The sequence below is a fragment of the Pholcus phalangioides genome, unplaced genomic scaffold (genome assembly GCF_987345545.1).
Source record: "Pholcus phalangioides strain wild (caught in Gottingen) unplaced genomic scaffold, Ppha-v1.0 ptg000017l_1, whole genome shotgun sequence".
Taxonomy (NCBI): domain Eukaryota; kingdom Metazoa; phylum Arthropoda; class Arachnida; order Araneae; family Pholcidae; genus Pholcus; species Pholcus phalangioides.
Window position 1 is genome coordinate 49,611,077 of NW_028301610.1, and position 19,910 is coordinate 49,630,986.

At 41.7% G+C, this 19,910-nt stretch overlaps 2 protein-coding genes across 2 annotated transcripts; one reads left to right on the top strand and one right to left on the bottom strand.

The window, feature by feature from the left end:
* The first annotated feature begins 12,030 nt into the window (after positions 1–12,030).
* Positions 12,031–13,603, top strand: LOC149074041 (uncharacterized). The gene is made up of 6 exons (XM_089247286.1): positions 12,031–12,180; positions 12,275–12,498; positions 12,602–12,701; positions 12,815–13,002; positions 13,099–13,202; positions 13,461–13,603. Exons 1-6 carry the CDS (start codon positions 12,031–12,033, stop codon positions 13,601–13,603), a joined length of 909 nt encoding a protein of 302 aa, XP_089103412.1.
* A 316-nt stretch (positions 13,604–13,919) lies between these two features.
* Positions 13,920–14,948, bottom strand: LOC149074042 (uncharacterized protein F54H12.2-like). Its single transcript, XM_089247287.1, has one exon. It carries the CDS (start codon positions 14,946–14,948, stop codon positions 13,920–13,922), a length of 1,029 nt encoding a protein of 342 aa, XP_089103413.1.
* Between the last annotated feature and the right edge of the window lie 4,962 nt (positions 14,949–19,910).

The following is a 19,910-nucleotide window of genomic DNA, read 5'->3' on the forward strand; positions in this document are numbered from 1 at the left end:
CTTCAGGCTCTACGTCACATACGACGCAAACGCCACCGACGATGCATCATTTATAGTGACTCTCTCAGTGCATTACAAGCACTGTGTTCTTTTACTTTTCACACTCATCCATTCATTCATGCCATTTTCCATGAGCTAAATTACCTCACTCATCATGGTACCACAGTAAAATTTTACTGGGTACCAGGTCATGTTGGAATACCGGGCAATGAAAAAGCAGACAACGCAGCTCGAACAACAACTAACATCGATAATAGCCTTCTGGTTCCTGCCAGTGACCACTTCTCAATCCTCCGAGAAGTGATGCATCGCCGCTGGCAGGAGCACTGGAACAATCAAGTTAACAATAAATTGCATGCCATCAAGCCCACACTTGGCCATTGGCGTTCGAGCTGCAGAACTAACCGAAAGGAGGAAGTTCTGCTTGCCCGGTTGCGCATAGGACACAGTCGCCTCACACAATCATATCTTTTATTACGAGAGAGTCAACCAGAGTGCCCTCATTGTCAAAGTCCATTGACCATTGTTCATGGTTTTACTTGTTCACATCACCGTCATCATTTTACGACCGCTTTTGGTCATAGTCATCTTTCACTTCATGACATTTTAAATGACAACAGCGATGCATCTCGCATTTTTAAATTCATCAAGGCCATTGGTTTTTATAACAAATTATAGTTTTACAATTCATGTCATTGTTTTACGTTTCATGCGCCCTTTTAATTTTTCGACATGACAAAAGGACAATCTTTTTTATAATCATGTGTTTTGGCGCAGTTTGACCAAACTGGTCCTTGCGCCAATAAACCTAAAATCCCCCCCCCTCCCCCCACGACTGATAAGAGAAGCGGTATCTAAGTGATCCAACATCTATATTTCTATGGTGCTCCTCACATGAGGATATTGGCGTATTGGTGATGGGATATCCTACGCACCGGAGTCACACTGACGACTTGCCATACTAGTCGAACGCTACATTGGTAGCGCGACTCTGAATTAATTCTTCAAATTTTCGTCGGTCGAGGCTATAAGACGGGTGGCCACGCGTTGGATTTAACTTTTATTTTCCAAAGAAATTTTCCCTGACACTACCCTTCCCCCATAATCTCCCACTTGACTGGAATGCGTGTAATGTAAATATAGGGTCATGCACGCGCACGTGCGTGTTGTAGAATATGGGGAAAATTCCACACACTCCAAGATAAAGCCAGTAACATTTTTTTTCTGCGTACGGTACCAACATGGTCTGCTGGTCTTATATAGACAAAGTTGCTTAATCTTATATATAACTCGCTCAAAATAATGGGTATTTACAACATGAACTTGACTTCCCGCGGGGTAATCGCCCGCTTATCGGAGTTCACACATTCCTTAAATTGTGATGTCTTTGCAATGTAGGTATGTGTCAGAAACAACGGGCAACGCGTCTCGTTCAAGTTAACCGGAGTTTCAAATTAACCCGACTTTCAAGTTGAGGCTTTTACTCGAAATCAATTTCTGTACCCCGTGTGAGGAGGCGATTACCCTTTTAGTCTCCCTACATATCGTATTAGAAAATTATACGTAAGGTAATTACCGTCTTCGTGGTTTCTAACGACACGAGAATCGTCGTCGTTATCCAACAGGTGGCTGCAGCGGCTTGCATCACGGACTGATGGGTCTAACGATTTGCTCCGACGTTGACGTCTTTTCATGTCTATCGATTTAGTAAAACGGAATTTTTTGGAAGAAAAGAAACACAAGCGTGTTTTAAAATATTGATGCCTTTATCAGCCAACCCCCCCCCCCCTGTTCGTCTTTTTCAAAAATTATAAGCTTATTACTTTCTTTTTCGTGGTTTCCGACACCACGCGAATCATCGCCATCATCCAAAAGGTTTCTGTAGCTGTTTGCATCACGGACTGGAACTTCTACCGATGCGCTTCGACGTTTACGCTTTCTTCTGCCTTTTAATTAGAAAGAAAAAAACGGAACTTCTTGGAAGAGAAAAAACTTCATCAGAATTTCGCGCGATAGAAGTGAAAACTTCTATACGTTAAATGATAAATCCCACAAATATTTTCTAAACCATTTACTTCGTGCTAGCTGAAATGAAGCATAAAAACGTTTGATTCCTAATATCGCATTATTTACAGGTTGGGGAAAGTTCATGTATTACGTAAGAAAATTGTTAGCCATTTTTGACCCCCCCCCCCTTGTCAGCAAAATTTCGTCATCACTCCCCCCTCCTAACGCATAATGGTGGGAACAGAAACGTACGTGGGAGGGGCGGCATAGGGGAGCTCGTTTGCCCCCCCCCCCAGAGAAAAAAATTTTTTAATGCAAAAAAAATATAAAAAAAAAATTAAAAATCTTTAAATGTTATTATAATCGATTTCTGTTAATTTCAATGGTATTTAAAGGGTATGCGCTCAAAATTTCTCTGTAAAAAATTCATTGCGACCCACCTTTTAAGCCATATATGATAAACCCTTGACCCGCAGCCCAAATGTGGCCTTGAAAATTATCTGATGTGGCTTGCCTCCCACAAACCTAATTTTGTAAAAATTACGGATCACTTGAGTGATGCGTGGCACAGTTCCAGAGCACTTAAGCGGCCCGGAAACATTTACAGAGTACTTTAAGGATCCATGAAACATTTAGAGATCATTAAAACGGCTCTGTAAGGGACTTTTTCCCCGTTTTAGGCGCACCGAATAAGATTATGAATATATGAAATATTCTTAACATCAAGGGTGGTTGTTGACGTAAGCATTATCAAAACACACCCCCCCCCTTGTCATCAAAATTCAGCCAATCGGAACCCCCCCTCATCGATGCTGACGTAATACTTGAATGACCCCTTAAACGGACGTTTAATGTCCTTCGAACTCTCGGGGTGTAATGTGATAGGCCTCCTCGTGGTGCACCCTGGGTAACGCTAAATCTATCACACGTCATTGTCTTCGCATATTTGTGCCCATATCATTCACATTTCAATAGCCCGGATTACATGTTAATTACCATACACCTTACAATACTTGTCTTGCGTCTATCTGTCTGTCCTGTACATGTCCTTGTCTTTTGTATCCAACCCCTCATTGTGAGCCCCGCTCAGGCGGGAAGGGGTCCTCCCAGATGGGGCATTGCTTCTAGCGTATGCCCTATCTGGGACGCTGTCTACCTGCGTGTTTGCCGTGCGTGGAGACCCGTAAGGCTGGAGATGAGGATCCTGGTTAGCCTGATGCGCTAGCTTTGGCCTCGGATTCAGCCGAAACGGGAGGCCTGGATTAGCCCCGTCTGGGTCAATCGGCTGGTCGCCTCGGTGGCTGAAGGGGTTACACTACTGGGCAGGTAGAGGGGCCGGGCCTGCCGGACGCCGTTGAGGATTGTTGGTGCTGCTTCACGGCGATCTTGGATCTTGAACGCGTCTGCTCGCCTGCTTCGGTGGTGTATAGCTCCTACCTAACCTGGCGTTGCTACTAACCTTCATCGGTTACGTGTGCGCGTCCCCTTGTAGGGCTCCATGGTGGGCATGGTCGGTAGGGGCCGAACACATTATCTCCAAAATGGGGAAAAATCAAAATACACCAAAACGTCAAAGAACTGCTATGAGTGAAACTATTGTCACTGATCCTGCTCCTACTGTTTCATTTTTCTTCCTGCATTGTACTGACACTGATAAACCTCTGGCCAAAGCATCACCATTCTTAATAGATAAAGCTCTCTATGGCGCAATAGGCACATTAAAATCAGTGAAGGCTCTTCGTTCAGGAGACCTTCTAATTGAAACTAACACACCTAAACAATCCGAACTCATTCAAAAGCTCACGTCTCTTGCAAACATTCCCATAACAGTCAAAATACATCCCACGTTGAATTATTCACGTGGTGTCATTTCAGATACTAACTTAATTAACATGGATGAAGAACTACTAACAGAGGAGCTGGCGTCTCAAGGCGTAACATCCGCCAAGCATATCATGAGCCGCAAAGATAGCAACCCAGCTCCATCACGCAACATAATCCTGACATTCTCATCGCCAACATTACCGAAAGATATCAAAATAGGTTATTACAGCCTCAAAATCCGGCCATATATACCTAACCCTGTAAGATGCTTCAACTGTCAGAAATTCGGTCATTCACGAACGGCGTGCCGCAGTCAACCCACCTGCGCAAAATGCGGTGAGAAGGACCACATTTTGGACGACTGCACTTCAACATCATTGAAGTGCGTCAATTGCGGTGGCAATCACCCCGCATTTGACAGGAAATGTCCGAAATGGAATGAAGAAAAAGAGATCCAGAAGATCAAGGTCCTTAATAACATCTCGTATATCGAAGCACGTCGTCGCATAACATCTAACCAAGCCCCAATAGTTGGTAAATCATACGCCAATATGACTACACCATCACCGACTACTAACAATATCACCAAAGTTTCTATTACAACTCAGACCGAACCAATAGCTAACACATCTACTCAAACTTCATCCAATCAACCATGCAATAGTTGTGGCTGCTGTTGCTCCGCTGGATTCCGGAGGGAGTCCACTACCTCCGAAGAAGAAGCGGGAAAAGCAACAGCGAACACATTTAAAATATCATCTGGTACAAAACCCAAAATAAGTTCTGGAAATAAATCAGAAAGGAAACCATTTAAGACGGGGTATTCCAAAAAAGCCATACAGAGAGCTCTCAAACATCCCACCGTTGAAAATATATCACTAATCGATGACACATCGATTGGTGACATGGACCTCGACAAGCCTACAGAATCCGATACTACTCGCCGCAAGATTGACCGGAATAAATTCAAGGACCCTGAACCGTCTACTTCTATTTGAAATTGAAATTTATGGCCAACATAATTCAATGGAACATCCGTGGTCTTTGATCAAATCCTTGAGATCTTCATAATTGGATCTATCATTATCATCCTGTTTGCGTGGCACTCCGGGAAACTTTCACGAAGCCCTCGGAGACATGGAACATCAGGCGACATTCCCTCTTTCGTATTGACTACGATGACGGGAGTAGAGCCTGCCGCGGTGTCGCTCTGCTGGTTCCACATCATGTGTCGTCGCGCGTTTTAACGCTGCGCACGAACCTGCAAGCCATCGCGGTGGAAATTTCTACAGGCCTAAGAATTACCATCTGTTCTATTTATTTACCACCAAATGACACCATCTTACAGAGAGATCTAGAAGATCTGATTGATCAATTACCTCCACCATTTTTTCTTCTTGGAGACGTCAATGCTCATAACATGATATGGGGTTCTAACAGCAACACCCCTCGTGGGGAAATGGTTGAACGGCTGTTAGATGACATGGACCTTGCCATCATGAATGATGGCAGTTTCACTCATTTCCATGCCCCAAACAATAGTTTCTCTGCAATAGATCTATCTTTATGTTCACCTTCACTCTTACCAAACTGGTCCTGGTCGATTGATCCGGACCTCCACGGGAGCAATCATTTTCCTCTAGTGGTTAAGTGCCTTGATCGAAGCCATAGCATACCCGAGGACCCTCCTCGGTGGAAGCTTGTGGCCGCCCGATGGGCTGACTTCACGATCAAGGCAGAAATCACGGAGGATATGGTTTCGCAACCCAACGTCGACCATTGTGTCGACCTTGTGACCAGTTGTATGATCTCAGCAGCCAATGAAACAATACCTAAAGTCTCCTCGAAACTTCCAAAATTTCCTAAACCTTGGTGGAACCACGAATGTAGCCTCACGATTAAAGCACAAAAGAAAGCATGGAGTAGGTTCCGGCGATACCCTACCCATGAAAACAAATTAGCGTTTTTAAAAGCAAAGGCGACAGCGCCAGGCTCAACGTGAGTCCTGGCAAAAGTTTACGACGGGAATCAATTCATCAACTTCATCGAAAGTTATTTGGGACCGGATCCGAAAAGTCAATGGTCATTACCAATCTCATCCCATCACCATCTTGAACACCAATGGCACTATCATCAGCGATGTGAGGGATATTGTGGATACCATCGCCGCACATTTCGTCGCTGTTTCCGGTGATGCGAATTATCCCCCATCGTTTCATCCCATTAAATCATCAGCTGAACGTACATCGTACACCTTCCGGCCTTTTACACCGGAAGGGTACAATTCATTGTTCACCCTTCATGAACTGAAGACGGCCTTGCAGCGAAGTCCTGTCTCAGCTGTAGGGCCCGATGCCATTCATTATTCCATGATTCGGCATCTCTCACCCGAGTCATTCTCACATTTACTCATATTATTTAATCGGATCTGGGTCAGTCATTCATTTCCTGACACTTGGCGAGCAGCCATAGTTCTTGCATTCCCGAAGCCTGGCAAAAATCCTCAGCAATTTAACAGTTACCGACCTATTGCTTTGACCAGTTGTCTATGTAAGCTCATGGAACGTATGGTCAACTATCGCCTTATGCACTACCTTGAGGTTAACAATATTTTATCTAAACATCAAAGCGGCTTTAGACGGTTCAGGTCCACAACATGCAATCTGTTACGCCTTGAGACATCAATAAGACAAGCATTTGTGAAGAGGGAGCATATGCTAGCCATATTTTTCGATATAGAAAAGGCCTACGATCGTACTTGGAGGCACGGAATTCTCTCCGACCTCTATAATGGCGGCTTGCGGGGCAACTTGCCCATTTTCATTAAGAACTTTCTCGCTCGCCGCATCTTCCAGGTACGGATCGGAAGCACATTATCAGCTCCCCAAATTCAAGAACAAGGTGTACCTCAAGGTAGCATTTTAAGTGTTCCACTTTTTATTTTAAGACTCAACGGGGTGTTGAACCAACTCCCGTTGTCTGTCACTGGCGCACTTTACGTGGATGATCTGTTGATATCATATCAATCAGTGAATATGAGGACAGCCGAGAGACAATTACAAACCGCACTCAACAAGATCAGCAAGTGGGCTCATGATAACGGCTTTTCTTTCTCCGCCGACAAGACTGTCGCTGTGCACTTTTGTAGGCGTAGAAACCTTCATGATGACCCACAGCTGTCTCTTAAGAATAATCTAATACCTATTATAGAAAACACAAAATTCCTCGGCATCACATTCGATAAAAACTTGCGTTCAAACCTCATATTGCACAATTAAGAGCTCGTTGCATGAAGACGATGAACCTCTTGAAGGTCATCTCTTCTACATCGCGGGGAGCAGACCGTAAGTCGCTCCTCCACTTATATAAAGCTTTAATAAGATCGAAGCTCGACTACGGCTGCATTGTATACGGGTCGGCACCTCGGAGCTATCTGAGTGTGCTCGACCCAGTCCACCATCTCACCCTGCGGATTTGCTCTGGAGCTTTCCGGACGTCTCCAATGGAGAGCCTGTGTGTCGAATGCAACGAGCCATCACTGACATCAAGACGCCAGCAACTTTCCTTGAAATATTTTATCAAGATGAAGTCTTTTCCAGATCATCCACTTCATCGTGTTATTTTTAATCCCTCATTTCAAAGACTTTTTGCTGCTCGCCCTTCATGTGTCCCATCTTACGGTCTTCGTATGAGGGCACTTGTGGAAGATCTACAATTAGACATCAGTCGTGTGGCAACTGGCACCATGGGAGCAGTCTCTGACATATGTCTCTCTTTCATTATCATCATACTCTAGATCCACCACAGCAGATGTCATATATCGACAGATATTCTTCAGGCACAGGGGTAGGTACAACAGGTACTTCCCCATATATACCGATGGCTCCAAGAGCCCTGGCCATGTCGGTTGTGCCTACATCTGCTGTGAGGACACATCTTTCAAACTTCCCGACACATTCTCTATTTATTCGGCAGAGCTGTACGCAATCCTTCAGGCTCTACGTCATATAAGACGCAAACGCCACCGACGATGCATCATTTATAGCGACTCTCTTAGCTCATTGCAAGCATTGTGTTCTTTTACTTTTCACATTCATCCATTTATTCATGCCATTTTTCATGAACTGCATCACCTCATTCATCACGGTACCACAGTAAAATTTTACTGGGTACCAAGTCATGTAGGAATACCGGGGAACGAAAAAGCAGACAACGCAGCTCGAACAACAACTAACATTGGCAATAGCCTTTTGGTTCCTGCCAGTGACCACTTCTCAATCCTCCGGGAAGTGATGCATCGCCACTGGCAGGATCATTGGAACAATCAAACTAATAATAAACTTCATGCCATCAAGCCCACACTTGGCCACTGGCGTTCGAGCTGCAGGACTAACCGAAAGAAGGAAGTTCTGCTTCCCCGGTTGCGCATAGGACACAGTCGCGTCACACTATCATATTTGTTATTGCGAGAGAGTCAACCAGAGTGCCCTCATTGTCAAAGTCCATTGACCATTGTTCATGCTTTTACTTGTTCACATCATCGCCATCATTTTACGACCGCTTTTGGTCAGAGTCATCTTTCACTTCAGGACATTTTATCTGACAATAGCGATGCATCTCGCATTTTTAAATTTATCAAAGCCATTGGTTTATACGACAATTTATGTCATTGTTTCATGTTGCTTTTTTATCACGCACAGTTTTAGTTTTTGACATGACAAAAGGACATTTTTCTTATTTTTATATTTGTTTTGGTGCAGTTTGACCAACTTGGTCCTTGCGCCAATAAATTCAAAATCCAATCCAATCCTTCGAACTCTCACAAACTTTCAAAAAAGTTGCAAAATGATGAAAGTTTGTTTTTGTTACATTATTTCGTTCCCTAACTTTTGCTATAATTTTTCGTCAATTTTTAATCTAAGTAGTATGACCAGTAGGATAGCGCCTATGGACGGCCTTGACCACAAGTGGGCATGGCCGTGTTGTTGGACGGAGGCGTGGCATCACCGCCCCCGTCAAAATCGTACTGTTCGACGAGGTGGTATTTTTGGTAGATGGCGCTGTAGTCATTCAAGATGGCTGCCATTGTCACATGACTATTTTTTCTTATTTTCCCACCAGGTGGCAGCACTACCGGGGAAAAAGTTTTCGTAAATTTGACCTGCCTGGTTTCGAACCCGGGACCTTGGGATCTCGGAGCGGAGATCCTCCCTCTCGGCTATGACGTCGTTATGGAAACTCGAGTTAATTATCAATATAAAAAAGGGCTAGCAGTAGTTTTCTCCGATTTTTTTTTTTTACAAAATATTTTTTAATTATTCAACTTACGATCACGTGACGTAGATGGTGCTACATGGCAATGATGTCATCATTCAAAGTTGGTGTTCATAAACATGCAGGGACGTGTCGGAATGATCACGTGACCTAGGTAGTGTGAATGACATCATCATTCAAGATGGCATCTCCTTCTGAACATGCAGGGATATATGCGATAGGCTTAACCTTAGAAATATTTGGGTGGCCCTGAAAAGGGCCTTTTTTTTTCCTCCTCCACATTTAACGTGTGGAGGCTTCGTCATCTCCATCATACGATGAAAATGACGAATCTGTGACGGTGATGGTGGAGTCCGGCGAATCTTCGACGATCTCGACCGACGAGTCCAAAATAGTCAGGTCCACAAGCGGCTGGGTGGACGCCTGACTCAGCCGATCCATAGAATCATCCAGCAAACCTGGATGTTCAATAATCTCTATAGCCGAAATATCCAGAAGCGGCTGGTCCGAGGCATTACCTTCCGCAGCGGGTTCAACATTCTGGAGCCAATCAAGAATTCGCCGTTGATTCACCAGAATCTCATCGATTCTCTCAATTAGTGGAGAATCACTCTTCATTCTCTTTCCCGGAGGTTGATCGGACATCTTGCCAAAAAATATCCAAATCAACGTTGTCAGCACAGATAAAGCAAGAAAAGTAAGTAACTTTTCAAAAATTATGAGTAGTTCTTTTTTCAGCTACACAAAGTTAATTTTGAGAGTAAATTTCTGTTTTTCTTATTCTTTATTCTAACAGGTTTTTTTCCTTCTTCAGATTGAATACAGAGGTCCAACACATGCAAGAAAGGTTTTTTTTTTTTACTCTTTCACAGAAATCATTTTGACGTCATAAAGTCCATGAAAGCATTCCATAATTCTGCGCATTATTGTCATGCATGCGATAAACCATATAATAATGTCCATGCACACCACTGTCAAGCTCGCTGTAATGTTTGTTTTCAAGAAAACTGCCAAGAAGGTCCTGCCGTTAAGTGCACGGATTGCAACCGTGAGTGTAAATCAGAAGAATGTTTTATGAAACAAGAATCTTGGTAACAAAAAGTTGTCTTACTGTCAACAATTTTATACTTGCGAAAGTTGTGGACAGTTTATATTAAGGAAACATAGGCGCAAGGAGTTACATAGGTGTGATGAACAGTTTTGTAAGAACTGTGAAAAATTTTTCATTGATGAACATCGATGTTATTTAAAGAAAATGAAACCGAAAGCACCCGTGGAAAAAATCATATTTTATGATTTTGGAACTGATCAAAGTTCTGGAACCCATGTTGTTAATTTTTGTTCCGCCATGTACATGGATGGTGAAGAATTTATTTTCGTGGGATATGATGCTCTTCAACAATTTTGCAAATTTCTTTTCAGACCTATTCATAAAAACTGTGTGGCGATCGCCCATAATATGAAAGGATTTGACGGACAATTCGTACTCGGATATTTATTATCCCAAGGCTTAAGACCAATAATCATTCCAAATGGTTCAAAAATAATGTCACTGGAATTGGAAAGTTTGAAAATACGTATGATCGATTCGTACAATTTTTTACCCTTCTCCTTGAGCAAGATGCCTCTAACATTTGGACTAGAAGAAATTGTGGCAAAAGGATATTTTCCCATTTATTTAATATTCCGGACAATCAGGAAAATGAAGGTCCGATGCCAGAAGTGAAATATTATACCCCGGACTCGATGTCAAAAGAATCAAGAAGCCAATTTTTTCTATGGTATCATCAACAACAGAATGATAAGTTCAATTTTAAAGAAGAGATGAAAAAATATTGCATTTTTTTTCTCCATTCAAACATGTTTTTCCCCCTGAAAACCACTTTTCCGTTCGAATGTTTATTTTTTCTTATATATTTCAAATCAGGTCTGACGTTGAAGTATTAAGACAGTGTTGCCTCAAATTCAGAGAGGAATTGATCCTTTCGCTTGCACTACAATAGCAAGTGCATGCATGGCATCGTATCGTGCCCATTTCATTCCAGAAGAAACTATAGCATTGGTTCCACATAGAGGATACATCACAGAAGTGAATCACAGTGTTGCATCTATTTATTGGCTCGACTATATCGCTCTCAAGAAAGATAGTTATTTTTCATGCAAGAAATGGATTCGGAGAAAAAATATGTGGAATGTTCGTGGATGAATTTTGTGAAGAGTTGAATACAACATATGAATTTCATGGTGAGTAACAAGCATCAGAAAAACAAACTATAAAATGATTATTTTTTTTCAATTATATACTATTTCTAACGCTTTCATATTCCATTTTTGTAGGCTGTTTCTTTCATGGATGCAGAATATGCTTTGATCCGTCTGAAAAGAATCCGTCTAATGGACGTTTCATGTGGCAGCTTTATGATCAAACGCAGAAAAAAGTCTCAAATCCTTCAGTCAGCCGGATACAACGTAATATCATTGTGGGAACATGAGTTTGACCGCTTAAAGAAAACAGACCCAGATTTCAAAACCTTCTTACACGATCATGAATTAGTTGAGAGATTAAACCCTAGGGACTCTTTCTTTGGTGGTCTTGACGAACGCAGTACAGCTCTATGCCGAAGGAGTTATCAAATACGTTGATTTTACAAGCTTGTATCCTTGGGTAAATAAATATTGTCGGTAAGTTTTTTTTTTTATGAAGTTTTCTATAATTTTATTGATTTTTTTTTCTTCAGAAATTTATGGCTTTTTTTAGGAAGATAATTTTTTTAAATTTTTTTCAGATACCCAGTGAAATACCCGAAAATCATAACGGACAATTTTGAGAACATTTATGACTACTTTGGTGTCATAGAATGTACAATTCTTCCTCCCCGAAAGCTCTTTCTGCCTGTCCTACCGTACAGATATAATGGGAAATTAATGTTTCCTTTATGCCGGGTGTGTGCTGAAATAAAGGCCCAAACAAAATGTACCCACACAGATTCTCAACGAGCTTTAACAGGAACTTGGGTGACCGAAGAGGTCAAAATGGCTGATGAGAAAGGTTACAAGATATTGAAAATTCACGAAGTACAGTTTTTCATGATTTTAAGTTGTTTTTTCATAATATTAAATTTCGTGATCTTTTCTAATTAATAAATCCATTTGCGATTCATTTTGATAGGTTTATCATTTTGAGGACTCTCGTGTCGGACTATTTGCTCCCTATGTTGATACATTCTTAAAGTTGAAGCAAGAAGCTAGCGGCTGGCCTCGTGAATGCTCCACTGAAGAGGAAAAACCGAAATATATAAGCATGTATAAGGAACGGGAAGGTGTCACATTAGACGCTGAACGTATCGGTTTCAATGCTGGTAAAAGGACGACGGCAAAGCTATGTTTAAACAGGTTTGATTTTATTTTATCAAAACATTTATTAATTTTTTTATCTTATTTATTTTTTTAAGTTTTTTTTTTCTCTTACCTAATCAAGCTCTATTTTCTAATTTAGTTCCTGTGGTCGCTGGGGAATGGCCGAAAACAAAACACAAATATCATACATCACAGAACTGGAAGAACTTAACTCAATGATAGCAGATAATAAAATAGAGGTATTTTTAACAAGCGTTCTATTAATTCCCGTTCACGTGAAATACTTGTTTTATCTCCAATATAGTTAAAACTTTTCTATCGTAACTCTAAATCTCTTTTTTTATCCCTACAGTTGACAGATATGTATTTATCGACTGAGAAAGTTGCTGCTGTCCAATGGACGTACAAAGATGCTTTCGTTCCACAGACGGATAAAACTAATATTTTTCTGGCAACTTTTACTACGGCTCATGCTAGATTGAAATTATACGAAGAACTAGAGAAGCTCGGACAAAACGTTCTATATTTTGATACCGACAGGTGAGGAATGATTTAAATTCAAAATTTTTGTAATCAGAAAAATTTCATGATTAGCGAAATTAAATTATTCATTTTTTTTTTCTATTTAATTTACAGTATCATATATCGAAGTGATGGTGCGAACGATGTCACGTTGGGGAATTTTCTGGGTGAATTAACAGATGAATTGGCTGGTCGGCATATAACGACATTTGTTTCTGGTAAGATCAGTAAATGTATCTTTTCAATCCTATGCTTTTGTTATACGTTTTATTTATTTATTTTTTGGTTTGACAGAATATACTAATCTTGCTTTCAATATGTCGTTTCAGGAGGCGCTAAAAACTATGCATACAAACTGAATGATGGAAGCACACACTGTAAATTCAGGGGCTTCACGTTGAATTACAGAAACTAGGAAATCCTAAACTATGATAGCGTAAAATCTCTTGTTGTGGACTTGGTTAAAATCTTTGTAGAAAAGTCCCACAACCCTGCAAAAATCACCAGAGATCCGAAGAAGAGGAAAGTAGTAAACAAGCCCGAGGACAAAGAATACAAACTTGTCTATGACAAAAGGGTTATCCAACAGGATTACTCAACCATTCCATACGGTTATTGAGTAAAGTCAAATGAAAAAAAATCAACAAATGTTCTTTTTTCAAGAACAGCAATGGTTTTGGACAAAGGCTCTTCTCAGAGCCAAAAAATATTGCAAAGAGGTGTAGCCAAATCGCATTCCTGACTCTTTTAAGAGCTCAGAAGAGTTTCTTTTTTTCAATAAAGATCAGATTTTTTTTTTTTTTAGTGCATATACATGTTTTTTCTTCCTTATATAGCAGATCGCAGCTTTCATTAACTGTCATTCGACATGGACGTGTTGAAGCTTAAACACCCTTTTACGGCAGTATGCTCTGGTCCTACTTCATGCGGGTAAACTAGGTTTGTATCAAGGTTGCTTGCAGAGCAAGGTTGATCTCTATCACGTTATCAAACTCCAAGTATACAATTATGGAGATTGGGTTAGGCAATGGTGCTTTAAACTTGGTTTCCAGTCGTAGATTTCCATGTTTTATTAGACTGTAATGACCGCCGTGGCATAAATCGGCTGATAAGTCGTATACGAAGAGCGAATAGCCATTCGGATATTCCTCTCTAGAAATATCAATACCTTCGTCTTTGCAGGCCTTTTCTGTTCCGAGAAACAAACTGTGATAAGCTCGTACGTATTGATTCTGGTCAAACTGTGGTTCCAGGGGCTTGAAGGGTACTGGCTCGCCATCTATATACACTGCTATGTAATTCAAGTCATAGTGCTTGAATTCGAAAGGTGATTTATTGTATGAGCCAGAAAACGCGTCGTTGTCTACTAAACCAACGACAACTCTTTTTGGCAACTGGCCCACTACTATACTATCCTGAATCCAGGACATATTTCCTTGATGAAGTGAGTAGACTTTACATACAATGCGATCCATAGGATACTTTGCTGATGTGTGAGACAATGCTTTGGCATGACCAACGAGCACACCTGGCGAGACTTTCACTTTCCTTATCTGTATAGATACGTGATCTAACATGACTTTGTAATCGGCCTTTGAGGTTGAAGATACGAGGCAGAATTCAGGCTTGCTTCTAATAAGTTTTATCTTTAGGGAAACGAGGTTCAATAATAATCGTCCTTGGCAAAAAATATCTCCATGGATAGATCCAATCATGTCAACCGTCTTACTTTCTTTTATAAATTCAGCCCTCTCGGCTAGTCCTTCATTTCCGTCCTTTGCTTCAGGATCAACGATGTTCATTTTTCCGGCAGTATCCTTATAATGCAGTTCGGTAGTGAGATGACTTGTCTTGCTATCAATACCGTGATTCAGAAGTGTCTCGATTATTGAACGATAAGCGTAAGTATTGTTTGATGACGACACCAGGCGATCATTAAGCGAAACATCAACCTGTGAAAACATGGAGTGTAAAAATAGGTTTACAGGCCCTACTTTATCTTATTTTACCACTTTGGCCTTGACGTACAACAGAGTTTGTGTAAGATCCAAGTATTCTTCTCCACTGCCAGAAATGTAAAATTCTATGGGACCTCCATCTGATACATTTGCTATAGGGTGAAAAGTCACCCATTTGCCACCTTCTATTACTGTTTGCGTGCCAGGTAAAGAAAATAAATTCAGGTCGGACTTCACGAGTTCGGGGAATCTTTGAGTCGGTAAGTCATCACGAATCGAGTATGTCACGTGTACTCCGTTTGGGTTTCTTTGCAAAAATGACGCGTTGAGCCTTTCGACGTTTCCTTTTAAGGCCTTCACCAAACATTGCTTTTGTCTTGTTTACTGCTTTTTCGGCGAGAATTTTTCCAGCTTCCTTAAGACGACGCTTGGCAGCAACTTTTACTTTATCTCCTTTGATTACGTCGCCCACAATGTCCGCTCCAGATCTTAGTACTTGTTTGCCAACAGTTTTGGCTCCTTGCTTCAAAAATGGCAAGGCGACTCGGAATAAACTCCCGAATATGTTGCCTAATCCATTTCCTCGCTGAAGCGTAACTCCAGAATAGTATGGTAAGCCTCTTCCAGCTTGCTCCAAATAATATTGTTCGAACGATTTTGTACAGCAGTGATAGGGAACCTTCATCTTTACAGTTTCGTATCTCACTTCAAAATGATCTTGAACTTGTACATTTAACAGTTTTATAGTATTTGTCTAATGCGAAAATGTAATACTACTATGGCTTTACCTCTATTGAATGATATGCGTTTACCAGAACTTGATCTTATCTCCATTTCGATGGTTTGAAATACTCGCCGGGAAAGAGGAGAGTAGTGTGGTCGGTCATAGTATGCTCTGACTATTTCGTTGTCTCTTCCTTTAACTCTAACTACGCGTAGGAGAGGTGCTTGAACGTCTCCCACCACTTGTGGCTCTATTATATCGGTGTAAATGTACAATACAGGATAAAATACATTTGTGTCTGCTACGAAAGGACTCTCTGTGGTTTCTTTAAGAAGGGTAGGCTCAAAACCTAATAGTTCAGCAATACCAGTGTTCAACAGTAATTTTTACTTTCTTAGAGCTGCCGTTGTAGTGGAATGGATTGGATTTTGGGTTTATTGGCGCAAGGACCAATTTGGTCAAACTGCGCCAAAACAAATATAAAAATTTAAAAAAATGTCCTTTTGTCATGTCAAAAACAAAAACTCTGCATGATAAAAAAGCAACGTGAAACCTAAAACAATGACATGAATTGTAAAAACTATAATTTGTCATAAAAACCAATGGCTTTAATGAATTTAAAAATGCGAGATGCATCGCAATGGTCAGATAAAATATCACGAAGTGAAAGATGATTCTGACCAAAAGCGGTCGTAAAATGATGACGATGATGTGAACAAGTAAAAGCATGAGCAATGGTAAATGGACTTTGACAATGAGGGCACTGCGGTTGACTCTCTCGTAGTAAAAGATACGATTGGATTGGATTGGATTTTGAATTTTTTGGCGCAAGGACCAATTTGGCCAAACTGCGCCAAACCATGACACAAAAATAAGAAAAATGTCCTTTAGTCGTGTCAAAAAACTAAAACATATAAAAAGGAAAACAAACGTAAAACAATGACATGAATTGTAAAAACTATAATTTGTCATCAAAACTAATGGCTTTGATGAATTTAAAAATGCGAGATGCATCGCTATTGTCATTTAAAATGTCATGAAGTGAAAGATGACTCTGACCAAAAGCGGTTGTGAAATGATGACGATGATGTGAACAAGTAAAAGCATGAGCAATGGACTTTGACAATGTGGGCACTGTGGCCGACTCTCTCGTAATAACAAATATGATTGTGTGAGGCGACTGTGTCCTATGCGTAACCGGGCAAGCAGAACTTCCTCCTTTCGGTTAGTTCTGCAGCTCGAACGCCAATGGCCAAGTGTGGGCTTGATGGCATGCAGTTACTTGATTGTTCCAGTGCTCCTGCCAGCGGCAATGCATCACTTCCCGGAGGATTGAGAAGTGGTCACTGGCAGGTACCAAAAGGCTATTATCAATGTTGGTTGTTGTTCGAGCTGCGGTGTCTGCTTTTTCGTTGCCCGGTATTCCAACATGACCTGGTACCCAGTAAAATTTTACTGTGGTACCATGATGAGTGAGGTAATGTAGTTCATGAAAAATGGCATGGATGAATGGATGACTGTGAAAAGTGAAGGAACACAGTGCTTGCAATGCGCTGAGAGAGTCACTATAGATAATGCATCGTCGGTGGCGTTTGCGTCGTATATGACGTAGAGCCTGAAGGATTGCGTACAGCTCTGCCGAATAAATACAGAATGTGTCGTGAAGTTTGAAAGATGTCTCCTCACAGCAGATGTAGGCACAACCGACATGCTCTTAGAGCCATCGGTGTATATGGGGAAGTACCTGTTGTACCTACCCCTGTGCCTAAAAAATATTTGTCGATATATGACATCTGCTGTGGTGGCTCTAGGGTATAATGATAATGAAAGAGAGACATCTGGCAGACACTGCTCCCATGGTGCCAGTTGCCAAGCAACTGGGGCCACACGACTGATGTCTAATTCTAGTTCTTCCACAAGTGCCCTCATACGAAGACCGTAAGATCGAACACATGAAGGTCGAGCAGCAAAAAGTCTATGAAATGAGGGATTAAAAATGACATTATGAAGTGGATGACCTGGCAAAGACTTCATCTTGATAAAATATTTCAAAGAAAGTTGTTGGCGTCTTGATGTCAGTGATGGCTCGTTGCATTCGACATACAGGCTCTCCATTGGAGATGTCCGGAATGCTCCAGAACAAATCCGCAGGGCGAGATGGTGGACTGGGTCGAGCACACTGAGATAGCTCCGAGGTGCTGACCCGTATACAATGGAACCGTAGTCGAGCTTTGATCGTATTAGAGCTTTATATAAGTGGAAGAGCGACTTACGGTCTGCTCCCCATGATGTAGAAAAGATGACCTTCAAGAGGTTCATCGTCTTCATGCAACGAGCTATCAACTGTGAAATATGAGGTTTAAATGTAAGTTTCTTGTCAAATGTAATGCCGAGGAATTTTGTATTCTCTACAATAGGTATTTGACTATTATTTAAAAATAATTGTGGGTCATCATGAAGCTCACGACGCCGGCAAAAATGCACAGCGACGGTTTTGTCAGCGGAGAAAGAGAAACCGTTATCATGAGCCCACTTGCTGATCTTGTTGAGTGCGGTTTGTAATTGTCTCTCGGCTGACCTCATATTCACTGATTGATATGATATCAACAGATCATCCACGTATAGTGCGCCAGTGACTGACAACGGGAGTTGGTTCAACACCCCGTTCAGTCTCAAAATAAAAAGTGTTACACTTAAAATGCTACCTTCAGGTACACCTTGTTCTTGAATTTGGGGAGCTGATAACGTGCTTCCGATCCGTACCTGGAAGATGCGGCGAGCAAGAAAGTTCTTAATGAAAATGGGCAAGTTGCCCCGCAAGCCGCAATTATAGAGGTCGGAAAGAATTCCGTGCCTCCATGTACGATCGTAGGCCTTTTCTATGTCGAAAAATATGGCTAGCATATGCTCCCTCTTCACAAATGCTTGTCTTATTGATGTCTCAAGGCGTAGCAAATTGCATGTTGTTGACCTGAACCGTCTAAAGCCGCTTTGATGTTTCGATAAAATATTGTTAACCTCAAGGTAGTGCAAAAGGCGATAGTTGACCATGCGTTCCATGAACTTACATAAACAACTGGTCAAAGCAATAGGTCGGTAACTGTTAGGTTGCTGAGGATTTTTGCCAGGCTTCGGGAATGCAAGAACTATGGCTGCTCGCCAGGTGTCAGGAAATGTATGACTGACCCAGATCCGATTAAATAAAATGAGTAAATGTGACAGTGATTCTGGTGAGAGATGCCGAATCATGGAATAATGAATGGCATCGGGCCCTACAGCTGAGTCAGGACTTCGCTGCAAGGCCGTCGTCAGTTCATGAAGGGTGAACAATGAATTGTACCCCTCCGGTGTAAAAGGCCGGAAGGTGTACGATGTACGTTCGGCCGATGATTTAATGGGATGAAACGATGGGGGATAGTTCGCATCGCTGGAAACAGCGGCGAAATTGGCGGCGATGGTGTCCGCAATATCCCTCACATCGCTGATGATAGTGCCATTGGTATTTAAAATAGTAATCGGATGAGACTGATAATGACCATTGATTTTTCGGATCCGGTCCCAAATGACTTTAGATGAAGTAATTCCCGTGGTAAACTTGTGCCAGGACTCTCGTTGAGCCTGGCGCCTGGTTCTTCTCGCTATCGTCTTTGCTTTTAAAAATGCCAACTTGTTGTCATGGGTAGGATACCGCCGGAACCTACTCCACGCTTTCTTTTGAGCTTTAATAGTCAGATTACATTCGTGGTTCCACCAAGGTTTAGGAAATTTAGGAAGTTTCGAGGAGACTTTGGGTATTGTTTCATTGGCTGCTGAGATCATACAACTGGTCACAAGGTCGACATCGGGTTGCGAACCATATCCTCCGTGATTTCTGCCTTGACCGTGAAGTCTGCCCATCGGGCGGCCACAAGCTTCCACCGAGGAGGACCCTCAGGTATGCTATGGCTTCGATCAAGGCACTTAACCACTAGAGGAAAATGATTGCTCCCGTGGAGGTCTGGATCAACAGACCAGGACCAGTTCGGCAAGAGTGAAGGTGAGCATAATGATAAATCTATTGCAGTGAAACTATTGTTTGGGGCATGGAAATGAGTGGAACTGCCATCATTCATGATGGCAAGGTCCATGTCATCTAACAGTCGTTCAACCATTTCCCCACGAGGGGTGTTGCTGTTAGAACCCCAAATCATGTTATGTGCATTGAAGTCTCCAAGAAGAAAAAATGGTGGAGGTAATTGATCAAT

Excerpts from the sequence above, each read along its gene's own strand:
- LOC149074041 (XM_089247286.1), top strand. The coding sequence starts at position 12,031 with ATGTTTCCTTTATGCCGGGTGTGTGCTGAAATAAAGGCCCAAACAAAA. Across the intron at positions 12,702-12,814 it reads TAGCAGATAATAAAATAGAG|TTGACAGATATGTATTTATC; the intron begins GTATTTTTAACA and ends TTATCCCTACAG. Across the intron at positions 13,203-13,460 it reads TATAACGACATTTGTTTCTG|AAAAGTCCCACAACCCTGCA; the intron begins GTAAGATCAGTA and ends AAATCTTTGTAG.
- LOC149074042 (XM_089247287.1), bottom strand. The coding sequence starts at position 14,948 with ATGTTTTCACAGGTTGATGTTTCGCTTAATGATCGCCTGGTGTCGTCA.